The 17,199-nt window shown below is 41.2% G+C and overlaps 1 protein-coding gene across 3 annotated transcripts in view; it reads left to right on the top strand.

Annotated features, from left to right (window-relative positions):
* Positions 1 to 16,441, top strand: part of LOC109640594 (cytosolic carboxypeptidase 4) — a 115,777-nt gene extending 99,336 nt beyond the window's left edge. The window contains exons 25-26 of one of the 3 annotated variants that reach the window (XM_069533287.1): positions 1,562 to 1,716; positions 15,397 to 16,441. In XM_069533287.1, the coding sequence (XP_069389388.1) occupies positions 1,562 to 1,716; positions 15,397 to 15,715 (474 nt within the window). In that variant the 3' untranslated portion in view covers positions 15,716 to 16,441. Of the gene's footprint in view, positions 1 to 1,561; positions 1,717 to 1,886; positions 2,050 to 8,830; positions 9,419 to 15,396 lie in introns of those variants that run through there. The other 2 variants (XM_069533286.1, XM_069533288.1) reach the window with 2 other exon arrangements.
* Positions 16,442 to 17,199: the final 758 nt, after the last annotated feature.

Raw genomic sequence — 17,199 nt, 5'->3', positions numbered from 1 at the left:
TCGGGTGCGGCTATCTAACTGATTTGGGGTAAATTAGATAACATTTGGGATACTAACTTTCAACTAAAACATTTTTAAAGAAATTTTGAGTGTGCCTGACTCTGTTGTTACTGTCATCTTGAAAAATTACCACCAACTTTCAAGAAATTTCAAGTGGCTGGGACAATTTTCTTGTCAAGTGACCCATGGAGACTGCCCATGCCAATTTTCATGCTTGTATCACCAAATGCACGATTCTGCCTAAAATCAGCTGTGAGCCGCTCCACTAAACTTCCTGAGTGGCCGTAAAGCTTCAGGCTGCCTCTGTACTCAGGGTTTGTTTTCCAAGAGGTAGCGCTGATGTGCTGCAAGTTTCCTTTGTGTTTACATAAAGTAGATTTCCCTTGTGGGACAGTCAACATCCTCTGTGAAGCTGGTCAGATGGGAGGCAAGGGTGACATGGTAGAAGTCGCCTGATACAGCAATTAATGCATCAGGGTATTGGGTCTGTATTTTTGCAACCATCTCATGGATGATGTCATGCGCTTCTACAGTCCCTGCTAGTGGTGGAATGTAAACGGTGACGATCTGAGAGAACTCTCTTTGTACATAAAACAGTCTTAGACCGTTTGCCAAATACGCTGACAGCAGATCTTCTCCATCATAAAATGTTGGAGGTTGCGCCATCTACAGATCCAGTCCTCCACCTTTGCTCGTAACATGCATTCTCACATCTCTGTCTGCATGTACCATCAAGCAGCCAGGTAAGTTTACAATTGAGTGAGGGATGTTGTTGTCCAGCCAGCTCTCCATAAGACACATCAGAATTCTCTGACTTGTCGTTTCTCTACCACCATTCCCTCGAGCTTGTCAGGAAGAGAGTTGACAGTCCCATGATGATTGATAGTAGAAAAGGCTTGTATCTCCATCATCTAGCTTTTAGCCTGGCCTGACAGCCATGGCATTGCTCCTTCAACTCAACTGGAATGGGATGTTTCACTCTGTGACTGGTCCACCGAAAATAGCTGGAGTGGAGATACCAGGTATGATAGAAACCTACCACAAGGGGCTCTCCTGTTGATTGATTGAATGCATTTTTAAAAGACAATTTGTTTGATGAGTAAAGCTGTAATAAGAAATTAATATTGTGTGATTGTAGTATTGTATTGCATGAATTAGAGACAAGAAGATTGTGATGTGTTGACCGGGTATATGTAGGTTTGACAGGTGATTAGATGTGTGATTGAGGTGTGGCCCTGCTCCCAAACCTGAGCTTAATACTTAATATCATTGAATAATGGAACAAATGAGCAGATAAATTCAGTTTAACATATCTGCTGTAGATCTGGTAAAACAAGGATTCCTGTAAATTAGAGCGAGTTGACAAACCCTCCCTTTCCAAATAACAATGATTTTAAGTACTTATCTGAGTCCACATCCTGTCTAGGTGGAAAAATTAGTGTGAGTGGTGAGGGATGAACAACTTATATTGATTTCAGTGATAATGGCTTTATTTACAAACCATAGGAGTTTGTGAATCCATTCATAGTTGCTGCAAATGTGTGTGTTTGTGTGTGTGCAGGGCCTGCAGACAGGAACCAAGGAGCTGCAGGAGATGGGCCTGAAATTCTGCCAAAGTCTGCTGTCTGTATCCAAAGACGTGACAGCTGTTTATGGCAGGAGACTCATCAACCACATTGACCTGGATCATAACATCCTTGACCACAAGTCTCACAAGTAAGACACCATCTTTAAAAGGCTTGTGATCTGTACAGTTTAGTAGAAAATGTCTTGATGGGCATAAAAGAAATGAGGACAATCGTTCAAAGTGAGAACATGGGATTAGGACTTAAGATCCCGGTTAGATTGAGTAATGCCTTACTGAAAGGAATATCTTCTCTCCACAGGTGGATATTGAATTAGGACAGTAGGACCTAAGAAGGTGATCCAGAAGGTGGTGCAGTGTGTGTTGTATTTGTAACTGTGCAAACTGTGGAGAACATAGTGGAATAGCTGAATGCTTACCTCTGCATCTCCCCAGGTTATAAAGAAGAGAGACAGTTTTTATTCAGAAAACCATTACATATTCATTTATTTTCCAACAGTGGCCCAGAGATCAGACCAAGGCATGAATCAGTAGCACACTGGTGCTGTTGATGTTAGCATCAGTTGAAACAACAAGCATTATGGGAAAAGTGTGTGTGTGTGTGTTTGTGGGAGTGTGTGCATCTACTGATTTACAATCCTTTCTGGAGGATTTTGACTGAGGTTTTGACTGATAAGATGGTTCCAATGTACACAGCAAGCCGTCTGTCAGCGTCTTGCTACCTCTGCCTTTATTTGCTGCTGCATTGTTTCTATGTCTTTTTTTGCTGGGATGTGACTACTCTTTTCATTAATGAACATAAAGCTTTGCTGAAAATTCGTTGTGCATTGTGCCTTGGCGAGTGACCTTGATGTAGACATCTTGACTTCACCACCTGATCTTGGGCTTCGCTCCCGCCATCTTGGTGACAGAGAGTAGTGCGATCCCTGTTCTTTCGATGTGGCCCTGTATTCCTCCCGGCCTAACAGCCACCACTGACCTGGTGGACTTGGCACCAAGGACAGAGTTTCACAATCTTTGCACGCTGCGCCATACTTCAAATCTGGACAATAAGGATCTAACTCTTCACATGGCTCTGATTAATGCTAGGTCTCTAGCCAACAAAACGTTTTCACCTCTGTGAGCTTGATTTTATGCTCTTGACCGAGACCTGGCTTCATATTGGTGAGTCCACAGCATGTCCATGTATATAATTTGCCTGTTTTATTCACGATTACAGTCCCTTGCTCTGTGGTCAAGCCTTCTCCTCCTGCACACTTCCACCGTATAATTAAAAGTCAAACTCTGTTGCATTTCTCTGCTGTTTTTAAAGAGTCTATAACTTGGATGGAAGTGATGTTCTCAGTGCTGATGGGCGTATCCCTCTTTTTAACTCAACCTGCACTTTGGACTCTGCTGCTCCTTTGAGGATAAAACACACTAAAGCACACTCGGAGCCATGGTTAAACGACTCTACCCGCAATCTTAGACTTGTGTGTGGACAAGCCGAGAGAAGGTGGAAAAGGGACAAATTCCAACTATGAAATCCTACAGAGCTGTCTATCCGACAAAAAGCTGTAAAATCAACAAAAATTAAGGTCGTCTCTAATAGCCATCATAGGCATCAAGTTCTTTTAAAAATTTTTAGTACTCTCAATAACCCCCATAATTCTACTCCTAATCTGTCTACATCTGTCTTCTGTGATTCTTTTACTACGCCCACTGACCATGACCCCCTATCCCTCCTATGCGCTCAGCTGTCTTGGATCAGATAGAGCCCATACCAATCTCCTTACTATCTGCGGTGGTCCACCATCTGCGGCCCACAAATTGCCCCTCTGATAGCATCCCGCTCATCTTCTTAAGGAAGTCTTTGACACTGTTGGCCCATATATTCTGTCACTGATAAACACCTGTCTTCTCTCTGGTTGTGTCCCAGCTGCCTTTAAATATGCTGTAGTGCAGCCCTTTATGAGGAAAGAAATCTTGATCCCTCTGTTCTCTCTAACTTCAGGCCCATTTCTAAACGGCCTTTCTTGTCCTAGAGAAAGTTGTTTTCAACCAGCTGCAAATTTTTTTAATCGACAATAATGTATATGAAAAGTTCCAGTCTGTTTTGAATTTCTACACCTGAATGGCTGGATGTAGGCACCCTTGGCCCTCTAGCTCTTAATATTCACTCCTCTGTGAAGAGTCTTTGCGTTTATCTTGACAGTGTTTTTAAGTTTGACATGCAGATTTCCTCCATTGTTCGGTGTAGCTTTTTTCAGTTGAGACTTATAGCTGAGGTAAAGACCTATTTCCCACCTAAAGATCTAGAGAGGGTGATCCAAGCCCTCATAACCTCTTGTCTTCAGACTCTTGTCTTAACCCTAAACCTCTTTACTTGCAATTCCCTGTATGTAGGGATAGACCAGTCATCTATTAAACACCCACAGCTCGTCCAAGATGCTGCTGCTCGCCTCCTGACTAGAAAAAAAAAACAGAGACCAAATTACACCTGTGCTCCCTCTGCTAAAATTTAATTGTTAACTTTTAAATCTCTAAATGGACTGGCACTGCCTTACTAACCTTCTCCATACACTCCAGTTAGAGAGCTGAGATCAGCCACTCAGCTCCTCCTGGACTTATCTAAAACAAGGCTCATAACCAGAGAAGATCGTGCCTTTGTAGTAGCCACCTCAAACTTGTGGAACAGCTTACCACACCACATTAGATCTGCCCCATCTCTAGCAAACTTCAAATCATTACTAAAAACACATCTGTTCTTCTTGGCCTGTTACACATGTGTGCACCAGTGTTTGGACCTCTCTATTTAGTTTGCTTGCATTTGGACCACTTGTTGGTGTTCCATGGAGTTATATTTGAATGCTATCAATGCATAACCTTTTGATTTGAGAGGTACCAATGGAAAATCTAAATGAAAGGACACCATATTTTAAAAAAATTCCAACCCAGGGATCGAGGTAGGAGGGAAGTAGGGTGGTACTGCTGTGGTAGGAGTCCAGCAAGCTGATGATCAGAATTCCTGAGACACAAAGACAGAGGGTGAATACAGGGCAACAAAGAGCACAAGGCAAGCACGAGATAGCAACAAGGTGAGTCTGAGATACCACTGAGCGGAGAGTACGAACAGACGAGGAGTAGATGGTGAGCCAGGGTTGATATACTGCAGGGGTGATTGAATGATGAGGTGCCGGTGCGCCAGCTTCGGGACTCCAGGGCACGCCCATGGGACAAACCAACAGATAGACAAAACAGGGAGAAACCACAGGAGACACAAGGAAGGGGGAAACACAGGGAAAACACAGGGAAACATGCCACTGGAGGGAAGGGAACCATGACACACGGAGAAAGAAGTAAACAAGGATGGATATTTGTTCCTTTCTTGACTTAACTAAGGCCTAAAAATGTAAACAAGAACATATCACCCTCAAATCAAATGTGCATTGAGACTGATACATTCACTTGTGGATTTCATCTTCTCTCAGTCTAGAGCAGTGGTTCCCAAACAGTGTGCCACAGAGGCAAGTCCGGGTGTGCCGTGGGATTTTGTGACAACCATACGTTATTATTGCAATAAACAACTGCTCAAAAATAATTATTTTTTAATTTACAATATCAGTACTTTGTATGCACTCATTTCATAATACAGAGGCAAACTCTATACCTAAAAACAATTATTTAAAAAAAAATGCTCAGAGAACCTCATATTTCGCAGTTAACACAGTTGCGCAGGTGGGAATTATAAGACCGTGACACATCATAGGCTGAAGGACAACATTTAAAAAAGAGAAACTCGCAAGAGGGAAAATAGAGCACTTTCTTGTGCGGAGTTAACCACCAACTGCAGAGACTGCCGACAACCCACCACCGAAGGACAGAGGAAAAAAACTGTCAGCAGACAGTATCATGAAAGTTACCTGTCCTATGACTTCAGTTGGACTGGGGATGTCAACAATCCTCAGCCCGAGTGCTCCGTCTGTCGGGAGAAGTTAGCTAATGCGAACATGGTTCCAAGCAAGCTAAAGAGGGACTTGGAAACCAAACATCTCTTCCATGTTGAGAGAAACTTGGCTTACTTCAAAAGAGCGCACGATCTGAACCAGAGGCAGCAAGACTGTTTGTTGGATTGTGTGAAAGTGTCTGAAAAGGCAATGGAGGCTTGTTACATGCTAGCGGAGCTCCTTGCAAAGCAGAAGAAACCTCACACAATAGCGGACAAACTCATCCTCCCAGCTTGCAAAAAAATTGTAGGTGTCATGCTGGGTCCAGATGCCACAAATGAGCTATCCAAAGTGCCGTCGTCTGATAATACAATCAAAAGAAGAATTGACGACATGTTAGAAGACATTGAGCAGCATTTGAAAGAGAAACTGCAGGCGAGCGGCAGATTTTCCATACAAATAGACGAATCCACCGACATAAGTGGGGGTGCCCAACTTCTGGCAAACGTCAGATATGTTGATGGTGACTCTATCAAAGAGACTTTTTTCTTCTGCAAAGAAATGGAAAGCCATACTATGGGAGAAGAAATATACAGGGTAACTAATAACTATTTAAAAGAGAACAGTCTGACCTGGAATATGTGCGTCAGTCTTTGCACAGATGGTGCGGCAAGCATGACGGGGAGAGTGAAAGGATTTATTGGTGAGGTAAAAGCACAAAACCCACATATTGTGACAAACCACTGCATTTTGCATCGAGAGGCATTAGTTGCCAAAACCATGCCCCTGGAGTGTACTGAGGTGCTGAATCAGGATGTGCAAGTGGTGAATTACATCAAATCTTGGCCCCTGAAATCTTGACTCTTCTCCCAGCTGTGGGCCGAGATGGGAGCCGACCACCAAAGCCTGATCCTCAACACAGAGGTACGTTGGCTGTCATGGGGGAAAGTCCTATCCCGTCTTTTTGAGCTTCGGGAAGAGCTTTTGGAATTTTCACTTGAACACGCTGTCCCACATAAGGACAAGCTCGCGGATGAGAGGTAGTGCGCCAGGCTGGCTTACCTTGCAGACATATTTGGGGATCTCAATGAGTTAAACGCCAAGCTTCAGGGCAGGAATGAAAACATTTTATCATCCACAGACAAGATTCAGGGGTTTATGGGCAAACTTATCTTGTGAAAAACACGCATTCACACAAACACACATTTCAAATGGCCTATCATGGAAAAGAAAAGCGAACAAGGATGTATATTTTTTCCCTTTCTTGTGTTAATTTAGGCATAAAACATGAACCCTCAAATCCAATTTACAAATAGAATGATTCATTATTGAATTGATTGAGTGATACCACTAGTTTAAGATGAAGCATTGCATTTGCAAAAAAACAAATGGTACAAAAGAATATCGGACATTTGTGCACAATGAGGTTGAATAGATAACTGAACTGCCTTCACATTTAATATCTTGTGTTTTATTTTTGGAAAACACAAGGCAGAAGATCAAAGGTTCAAACATTTAATCACTCACAATTTCACAAGGGTCACAGTTTATGTGAAAAAAATTGTTTCATTGCAAATAAACTACTCCCTAAATGTAAACAACATCCTGGAGGAGTTTCAGTCTGGCTTTAGAGCCCATCACAGCACTGAAACTACAATTAAATTAGCATTGCGTTCATGCAGGACACAGAGTCATGTGCTCAGCTGTTAGCTACTGATAGGTTTACGGGTGCTTGCAGTCACCCACCAATCACAGCCCATTCAGAAGGACGAACAGAAGAAGAATGTCCGCTGCAGTTCTCGCCTGGCAGCCCCAAAAAAATCCTCCTTATGAAAAAACTGGCCAGTGAGTAAATTACTCGAAGTGCCTCTAAAGCCACAAAAGAGGTCGGTCACTAAGAAGAATTTTTTCAGATGCGTGCATATGTTCCCTGTTTTATCTTAGCATGCTACTAGGCTAATCCAGGGAACATCCAAAGAATGGAGCCTTCAGCGCCAATTATAAGTGTATTCCCATTGTGCAATAAAAGGGTAAATCATGAAAAAGTGTTCCTGACTGAACTAGAATAATCAGCAACCTCAGCCTAAACTCTGAAAACAAGGTTTCAATTCTAATTCCTCCCTGACCTGAGTGCTTCTTTTAAAACGAATGACCACGACATCCTTATTGAAAAGCTGGTTGGTCTGTGTCTAGAACACTTAGTAAAAATGTCATTTAAAGATGTTTTTATGTTCTCTTCTTATTTCAATTACATTTTAACATGTTTTTATTTTTATCTATATTGTATGGAAAGCACTTGTACCTCCTTTTCTTGTATGGAAGGTGCTATACAAATTAGGTTTATTATGATTAATGGACAATACTTTCCCACAACAACATTGTGACAACCACACCAGGCATCTACACAGGCAGCCACCACTTCTCTTGACGAGTGACTACCATCACAGTTGCACAGTTTGATGAGATAAATACATTTGATATATTTACCTATGAAATATGTGATATGTCATTACACGTAAATGAGGTCAAGTACGAGTAAAGTCATGAGTCATTTGTATTAAAGTTGAGTTGTCATTTTTGATCATGTTGAGGGAAAGTCCGAAATCAACAAAATAGTGACCAGTGTCTGACTTGAGTCCAATCATGTGACCTGAAGCCACACCTCTGCAGTGCATGTTTTTACCATTTACAAGTTTATATTTTGACAAACTCATCCTACATACTTCATCAGATTGATTTAATATTTGGCTATTTTAATCAAATCGAACCCAATGTTAAATTGGCATAAATTCTACCTTTCAGTGAACAGTGTGGTGAAATGGCAAATTTTTGCCATGAATTTATTGAAACTCACATATTGTCCACAAACTGCCCACAGCACTCAGAGAGATGCATTGTTTGTGTAAATATTGATGTTGTTGTTCTTTTTCACATTATTATTATTATTATTATTATTATTAATACTATTATTTATCTCATCTCAGTTGATGAATGGGCTGCATCATGGTAGGGACAGGATAACAAAGTACCACAACAATCAGATGTCTATTTTTACATTTAATAGGTCAAGCACTCCTTGGCCTGTTTGCCCTGATGGCACACTGTTGGATTTTCTTTTGTATTTACTTAACTTTCATTTATTTCTCGCAGGTGTTCTTTCAGTGATGAAGTTTGAGTCAATCATCCTTCACAACTGTTTGATTACAATTAGGCCTGTTGCTATGCATTCTCTGGTGGCATGAAGGTAAATTTAGGGAGACTGAATTCCAGGCAGGCTCAGTGGTCCTTGTTCCTCACGCGGTTTAACTCTCTCCTATAGCCCGAGGTCCTGCAATGTTAAGCCTGATGCCTTGTCTCGCCAATTCCTGAATGAAGAGGAGGAATCGGCTTCGGGTTCAGATACCATCCTTCCGTCCGATGGCCTGGTTGCTGCCCTCACCTGGGGGGTCAAGGAGAGAGTTAAAGCAGCCTTGGAGAACCCACCGGGGCCCAACGCCTGCCCTCCCGACCGTTTCTTCGTCCCGGCTGCTCTGCGGCCTGAGGTTCTCCAGTGGGCCCACAGCACACACCTCACTGGTCACCCGGGGATCCACCGGACCAAGGAAGTACTGCAGCGGAGGTTCTTGTGGGCCTCTCTGGACCAGGACACCCAGGAATTTGTCAAAGCCTGCCCGCCTGTAGCGAACACAAACCCTCCCATCAGGCCCCTGCTGGACTCCTGCAACCTCTCCCTGTTCCCCATTGCCCTTGTTCCCACATCTCTCTAGATTTTGTCACGGGTCTACCACCTTCTCAGGGCCATACCGTTGCGGATCGGTTAAGCAAGATGGCTCATTTCATTCCCCTGCCCAAGCTCCCCTCAGCTAAGGAAACGGCTGAACTGGTCCTCCAGTACGTCTTTCGCCTCCACAGCCTTCCTGTCGACATGGTATCTGATCGACGACCCCAGTTCTTGTCTGTGTTCTAGAGGGCTTTCTGCACCCTCATTGGGGCCTCGGCTAGCCTGTCCTCTGGGTTCCACCCTCAGTCCAATGGGCAAACCGAGAGTAAGAACCAGGAGATGGAGGTGGCACTCAGCTGCATGGTCTCCAGTCGCCCCTCGTCCTGGTCACAGCAGCTGCTATGGGTGGAGTTCCCGCTACTCCTCCTGCTCTGCCTCCACGCCTCATTGATGGACGTCCTGCCTACACCGTGCGAGGTCTGATCCTTTCCCGACGCTGTGGGAGGGGCATCCGGTATCTGGTCGACTGGGAGGGGTACAGGCCTGAAGAAAGGTCATGGGTTTCTGCCAGTTACATCCTGGGGCCCGTCTAATTGCTGACTTCCATCGGCAGCACCCAGACCAGCCCACTAAGGCTGCTGTCTCATCCAGCGTCCCTCGTCATAGTGCTCCTGCTGGGTCCACGCCCTCCGCTCCAGATGTGGAGGATTCCCTCTCTTTTTCAGGGGATTTTTCATCCCTCCCCCAGGCCCTCTCCGCCCCCCCTGCTGAGGGCATGGACTGTTTCTATTCTAGGTGCTCCTTCAGGCCCTTCCTCCTAGCCTGCATGCCGGCTTTTTGGGACATCAGGAGCAGTCCCTTGAGGGGGGATTCTGTCACAGTTCAGTCTCCCAGCCTCCCACTTCTCAGTACTTTTCCATGGTCTCCGCCTCTGCTTCATCTGCCTGCCAACACTCTCTCATCAAGCCAACACTCACCCGTGAACACAGCTGCTCCTCATCACCTGCAATCAGCCCAGCATATATTCAGAAGCTCCACTCTCAGTCCTTTGCCAGATTGCTCTACGCCTCTATGCAAGACAGTCCAGCATTCACCTCCAGACTGATTTTCTGTTGCCGATCCTGCCTGTCTCTGACTTGCCTGCCTCGTCTGAAACCTGGTAATCACCTCTGCCTTCCGTCCCCAACCAAGTCTTTTGCCTTAGTGTCTTCTATATCGTCTGCCACCTCATCTGCTGTGAGCCAAAAATAAAGACTGTTACCAACTGTCCTACACTGTTTGTGTTGCATTTGGGTTCAAACCTCACCCTTTCACTTGTAGTCTAATAACATTAAAAGCAAAGATGGAGCTTATAATAATAGCAAAAGGATTGTATTGATGAGACATTAAAGGGATGAAGAAAAGGAAATAAAAGATGCGTCATGTGTGCCCCAACAATCTAGGCTTATAGCAGCATAACTAAGAGCTGGTCCAAGACACACCTGATCCCACCCTAGCTATAAATTTTAACACTTTTTAAGCCGACTCTCATACATTGAGATGGTGTCTGCCTAAACTGAAACTGGGAAATGATTCCACAGGAGAGGAGCTTAATAGCTGAAAGCTCTCACTGGCTCCCACTCTATTTTTGGAAACTTTAGGGTCGACAAGTAAGGCTAAAATCTGCACAGTGCTCTAGTGGGGTGATATGGTACGATGAGCTATTTTAAGTATGATGGTGTCATATTATCAAGGGCTTTGTAGGTGAGGAGGAGAATTTTAAATTTGAACCCAGTGTAGTGAAGCTAATACAGGAGAAATGTGATCTCTTTTGCTGGTTCTTGTCAGGACACGTGCTGCAGAATTTTGGACAAGCTGCAGTCAAGACTGCCTCAGCCTGATAATATGGAATTAAAAAAGTTAAATCTAAAGCAAACAAAGTCATGGACAAATATTTCCACATCTTTTTGAGACAGGACGGGCCTGATTTTGCAAAGTTAAGCAGGCGAAAAAAGGATGTGAATCAAAGGACAAGTCCGGATGAATGATTACTCCCACATTCCTGGCTGATTACTTTCTTCCTGTTTCGTGTTTCCTGATAATGTTACCTTCTGGAAACACATACCAGGTAATTAAAATTGGCATGAGCAGGGAACCCTAAAGGTGTGTTCACACCAAACTCAGCGTGGCGCGTACATACAAAGTATGTATGTATACACACAAAGCCATTGTGGACAAAATATGTCACAGTCATGTAAAAAAATTGCATAAAATGCAGCATTCTGGCAGGATTCACAACGCTTTTTACGTCACTATGTTTAGCAAGGAAAAGGGGTGTTAAATGCAGCGTTCTGTCGGCTCATGGAATGCCACTTTTTAGGGCATCTTGTATGACACTGGCGTAAAATGTTGCATTGTATTAATGACCACGCTCAGGGGTTTTCACTAAAATCAAACTTTAATCACCAGTAAAGAGGAAGGGCTGGCTAAAACAACTGAGCACTTATCGCTTTTAGCTGTTGATAACAACATCCATGGCCTATATTACCTGCTCTATATATATAATTAAATCAAAATCAAGCAGAGGAGTTGCATATGAAACTGCACTTAATAACACAACCAAAAATAAATCAAAAGAAGATAATTAAATGTGGACTTGTATGCGTGAGATAATCACCATCCAAGGAAGTCTTAGTAAATTACATTATTGATTTACTTTCCCTCACTGAGACATAGCTGCATCCTGAAGAATATCAGCCTAAATTAATCTACTCCCCCTTTCCAAATAAATACTCCTTGAGGCTCTGGCCAAGGAGGTGGAGTTGAAGCTATGTTTAACTCCAGTTTATCAAATCATTCCAAAATTACACTTAAAACAAACAGAGCGATTACTGCAGCTGATTTTATGATTCATGTGGACAAGATAAGAGAGTCCTTTGTTAGTCCTGCTATGGGGATCTTTACTGTCAATGTAACAACTGAGTAAAAATAGAATATAAACACAAGGAACTATAAAGCATAGAACTATGTACAAAGTAAACAAAACAGTAAAAACTATAAACAGGAAAACTAATTTGCACATATATAATTTTAGAATTCCATGGATAGAATATTATAATTGCACAGTTAAATCAGTTAATAACCTGAATAAGATATATATTGTTCATGTTATCAACTATTAGCAGTGTTGGTTGAAGTTTATTTTTTTAATTTATTTTTGTGAAATGTTGACAACATTATAGATAATAAAAAATAGAAATATAGATAAGGTACACAGATATATGTACATACAGACATAACATAATGCAGTTAAAGTGATGTATATGATAGTGTAGTGACGAAATATGGATTTCTGGAGTAGAGATGAAATGAGGTGTGTGTGTGTGTGTGTGTGTGTGTGTGTGTGTGTGTGTGTGTGTTTGTGTGTGTGTGTCTGTGTGTGTGTGTGTGTGTGCGAGGGATGTCTGCATATTCCATGTTACATGTACATGTTTAATTGGCTTAGACAAGCTGTGGTCTGAAGTGGGGCGTGAGGAATATACAGTATATATATTATATGATCTTCTGTTATTATAAATTATATGTATAGTAACAATTTATCCATTGATTAAATAACATTAAAAAAGAAAATATAAATGTTAAATTGTCATTTATTATTTTTGGAGGTTCAAGTGGGTAATGAGTTCTAGAAGTGGAGATATGTAATGCCTTTTTGGGCCCGTGTGTGATAGCAAATAGGAGTGGTGCACAGTTTAAAGTCTGGGTTGTGCCACATACTGTAGTTCAATGGGGTTCATATTAAATCCTGCTAATGGGATAGCAGTTCCACCTAGTGTTGTGAATGAATACCTGCAGGGAGCGGTGAGCCCTAGCTGCAAGGGATTGTGTGTATTCCTCGAGGAAGGAACACCATGAGTTAGGGTGTGTGTGTTGAAGTCCATAAGCATATATATTGTTAACCACATGAAATGTAGCTATTAGTTAAACTGGAATTATTTAGTGTGATTTTACATGTCTTGAATACAGTTCGCCATGTTTTTTTATACAGTTACTGATTGTCTTATATATGTTTTATTGACTCTCCTGTGTAAGCTAGCTATCATTATATATGTATTCTTCACAGTGAGCACCTACCTTGTTTTGATTACTTTCTGCTCTTGTGTTTTATATGAAATATACAGGTATGTTCATAAAATGTCATGCTACAAACTGTTTTGATAGTATGCAGCTTAGATATTTTCTACTGTTTAGTTAATGTGTTTTGTTATGTCGCTTAATGTTATGACTGAAAGGAAACAAAAAAAGAAGGTAATAGTTGTTATGTGTGGTCTGTAAAAGAATGTATTTTGGGTCTTTTTATAGGTAAAGAGTAATTTCTTTATTGTTTTAAGAGAGAGAGACTTCTGTTTTGTTTTATTTATTTTATTTACAGGGGCCAAATTCCACTATACAATCACTAGAACACAATGTGAATTTATAGTTTAGTTTCTATAATAAATTATTATTATTATTTGAAAGATATATATTGTGGAACGCCATGAACGCCACTTCCTTGTGTTGATGACCCTTTCGCTCTAATGAGAAATATGCAGAGTCAATAAACATCTGTGTCCGTCAACATTGACCAGCCTCAAGGGAGTCATTATGGGAGAAGACAGATCACAGAGATCACATCTGTTGGTGCGTTGAGTAGCATTGAGAAAAGATAATTAATGTCTCAGAGTATTTTCATTTTGACAGTTGCAATTCGTCCTATGAGGATAAGAGGTAGATTCAGTCATCTTCAACTGTTTTTAACAATGGAGTGTAGTTAAGGTGAAACAACTCTGACAGCCTGGGGGAAATGTCTATACCCTGGTACCTAATATCGCCAGTGCGAAGTGGAAGTGATAAATACTGTTCTGCAGAATCCCAGGCATCTTCGGGAAGTGGTAATATAATGGATTTGTTCCAACTAATTGTATAATTAGAGATTTTAGAGAAGGTGTGAATGAGATTTGGTTGATTTTAGTGAGGGCAAAGGGTCTTTTAAATACAGTAAAACATCATCTGTGTAAAGGCTGATTTTATTTTAGAGGTTTGTCATGTGGATACCTTGTCATGCGGTTGTCATGGCATATGGCTGCAGCAAGTGGTTCTATGAAGAGAGCAAATAAAGAAGGCGAGAGTGGGAGTCCTTGCCTGGTGCCCAGTCGAAATGTGAAAACCTTAAGGTGATACCATTTATGGTGACGGTGGCTTTGGGTGAGGTGTATAGTGTCCTTATCCAGTGGATGAAGTTTCTTACAGCAGCAGACATCAACATGACAACAGACAACATGACCTGTGACAACTTTCCTTCAAATACCCTCTTATCAGAAGTGCAATAGATGCCATGTGTAAAGTAAATTAATTGAGGAGTTAATTGTCAGTCCCTGGAGGGGATATCAAAGGGGACCAAAGAATGTATATATAAATAACTCTGTGAATTTTCAACCGACTTTTGAGATGTTTGCTTTGTTAAAAATGTCAGATGTGTATTTATGTCACAGCATGCTTGGTTAGATTAACTCACCGAAACAATTCTAGGTGCATTATTTTTTCAGCAGTTTTTTTATATTTATATATATATATATATATATATATATATATGTATAAACATTAAGTTTAGGCAGAGCACTGCTGATGAATTTTCTTTGTCTGAACTCCATCACTGTTTAGTTGGATAATACCATATCCTTTATGATTACCTTTTACATCAAAACATCTACAATGCCATCTACAACAATTTGACTTCTGCTGAGATTGGTTGGTTGTGCAAATCTTAGCAAACATACATGTACAAGCCAAGATCCTCAGCAACTTCTACAGAGATGCAGTGGAGAGTGTCATCACCTTGAGCTTATATAGAGTACATGTGGACAAAGCAAGACACTTTGCTTTTTTTAGGGAGAAAGCTGCTGCCGCTAGCTGTTCAAACAACACAGAGAGATAGGCTGTAGAGTGTCATTTCAAACAAAGTGAGTCTGTGTGTGTGTGTTTTTGTGTGTATATGCCTGTGTAGTAATAACTGATATAAAGATGAATTGAATAAAATAACCTAATATTTGTTTCTGTTTTCACAGGAAGGAGACATATTCATAATGTTTGTGATACAGAGTATTTTTTTAAACAGCACTAACTTTCCTCCATCCTCTCTTTGGCAGCTTTTTTGAAGACGATGAACCTCCATGTGTTGAGGAGATTGAGTATTCCACAAACTGTCCCGCACTCAAAGGCACTGATCTGGATTCAGATATCACCATTAACATGGCCATTGTGGATGAAGAAGAAGAGGGTGACGGTGATGGCGTAGGACAAAGGGGAGCAAAGCACAGACAAGGCAGCTTTGGTGTGTCGCAGCAGACAAATATGAAGAGTTGCCTATTCCCTGAGCCAGTCGGAAAGTCATCAACCAAAACACTCACCGAGAAAAGAAACAAGTGTAAGGGTGTGAGCATTGTCAATGGACAAATCACAAGTTAAAGGCATATTTCTATGATTTTCTGTGTTTTTAAAGATGTAGAAATTACACCATTAGGATGTTATTAAATTGTTTTTTAGGATTTGTTGTCATTCCCCCAAGAAACATGGCAGTTCTGTTGTAACTGAATGATTTCAGCTCCCCTACCCACTCATTCACTGCACCCAACTTTACTGTATAGTGATCTTCATAAAGAGAACTGTATACTGAGTTCAACAAAAGACACTAGAGAGAAACCCAACAGTTCCCACAATGAGCAGCACTCCGGCGACTGTGGAGGAAAAACTCCCTCATTAACAGAGAGAAACCTCTAGAACCAGACTCAATGTGGGCGGTCATCTGCCTCGACCGGTTGGGATGAGCAGAGAAAAATGGGAAGGAGAGGGGAGACAAGATGAGATCATGTTTCAGCTCTGACAGAATAGTTGTTATAGTGAAAACAATAAGAGTGATAATTTTTGATGTAAAGATGTAAATGATAGCAGCGACAGTTAATATAATAATAATAGTAGTTGGTGTTGTCTGAATCCTGCAGCTACAACTCAGCATAATTTTTCTGCTCCAGTAATTACGTAATTGTTGCAGGTTTATGACGTACAACAACCACGTCAGCCAGTGGAAAATCTAACAGTACATTTTAAATATTCATTTTCCACTTAATAGTAATATGTTTAGGTAAAAAACATGTTAAATGACTATGTTTAAATGTAGAAATAAAGTTGTTTACTGCAGTTTCTGCTGTGATGCTCTGCTCTACTCATTTTAAAATTTTTACTACAGGTTGAGTTGTTCCTGCTGCTGTCTTTCCACTCATCTCTCCACCATGAGTACAATGCATGATGGTATATACTGCTCGGTTAGTGACCATCCGTTGTATAGTACTTTTCATGATGCATTATGGGAAACAATGAGTGTACTTTATATGGCATAAAAAAATTCACTAAACATTTGGACAGCAAAACAGTTCCAGTCATCTATAAAAAGAATCAAAAAAGAAAGAAAGAAAAGAAAGAAGGCTCTTTATTATTTGTCACTATAACTGCCAGGATCCTGTAGAATGATGACTCTGGTTTTCCATTTATCTGATTGGTAAGCAACTGGGCCACTGACAGGTTTTTATTTATTAACTTAACCTGCTTGTGGTTCAGCCGGAATTTCCATGTGGATTTAATATATCTTCCCAATGAAAACCCAAAGTTTAAACCTGAAATTATCACTGTGACCTGATTCTGCTTTGTTGTACAGGCCCCTGAACTCACATGAAATTTTAATATTGCTGTCCGAGTTGAAAGCTAATAATGCTAACTACACAAGAGTCTAAAAACCAAGGGATTCTGGTCAATGCAGCAGTATTTAAAAGGTTGTCAGAATAGTCTTAACGGTGTCTAAATTGGTCTCATGCAACCAATAAACAGTCTTGTTGTCATGAAAGAAAGTAGCTCCATTGGAATGGAACAAACAAACAAACAAATTTTTAAACCTTTAA

The sequence above is a fragment of the Paralichthys olivaceus genome, chromosome 10 (genome assembly GCF_024713975.1).
Source record: "Paralichthys olivaceus isolate ysfri-2021 chromosome 10, ASM2471397v2, whole genome shotgun sequence".
NCBI classification, from domain to species: domain Eukaryota; kingdom Metazoa; phylum Chordata; class Actinopteri; order Pleuronectiformes; family Paralichthyidae; genus Paralichthys; species Paralichthys olivaceus.
Note: the sequence above shows the minus strand (reverse complement) of the source record. Positions and strands in the feature narration are given on the sequence as shown.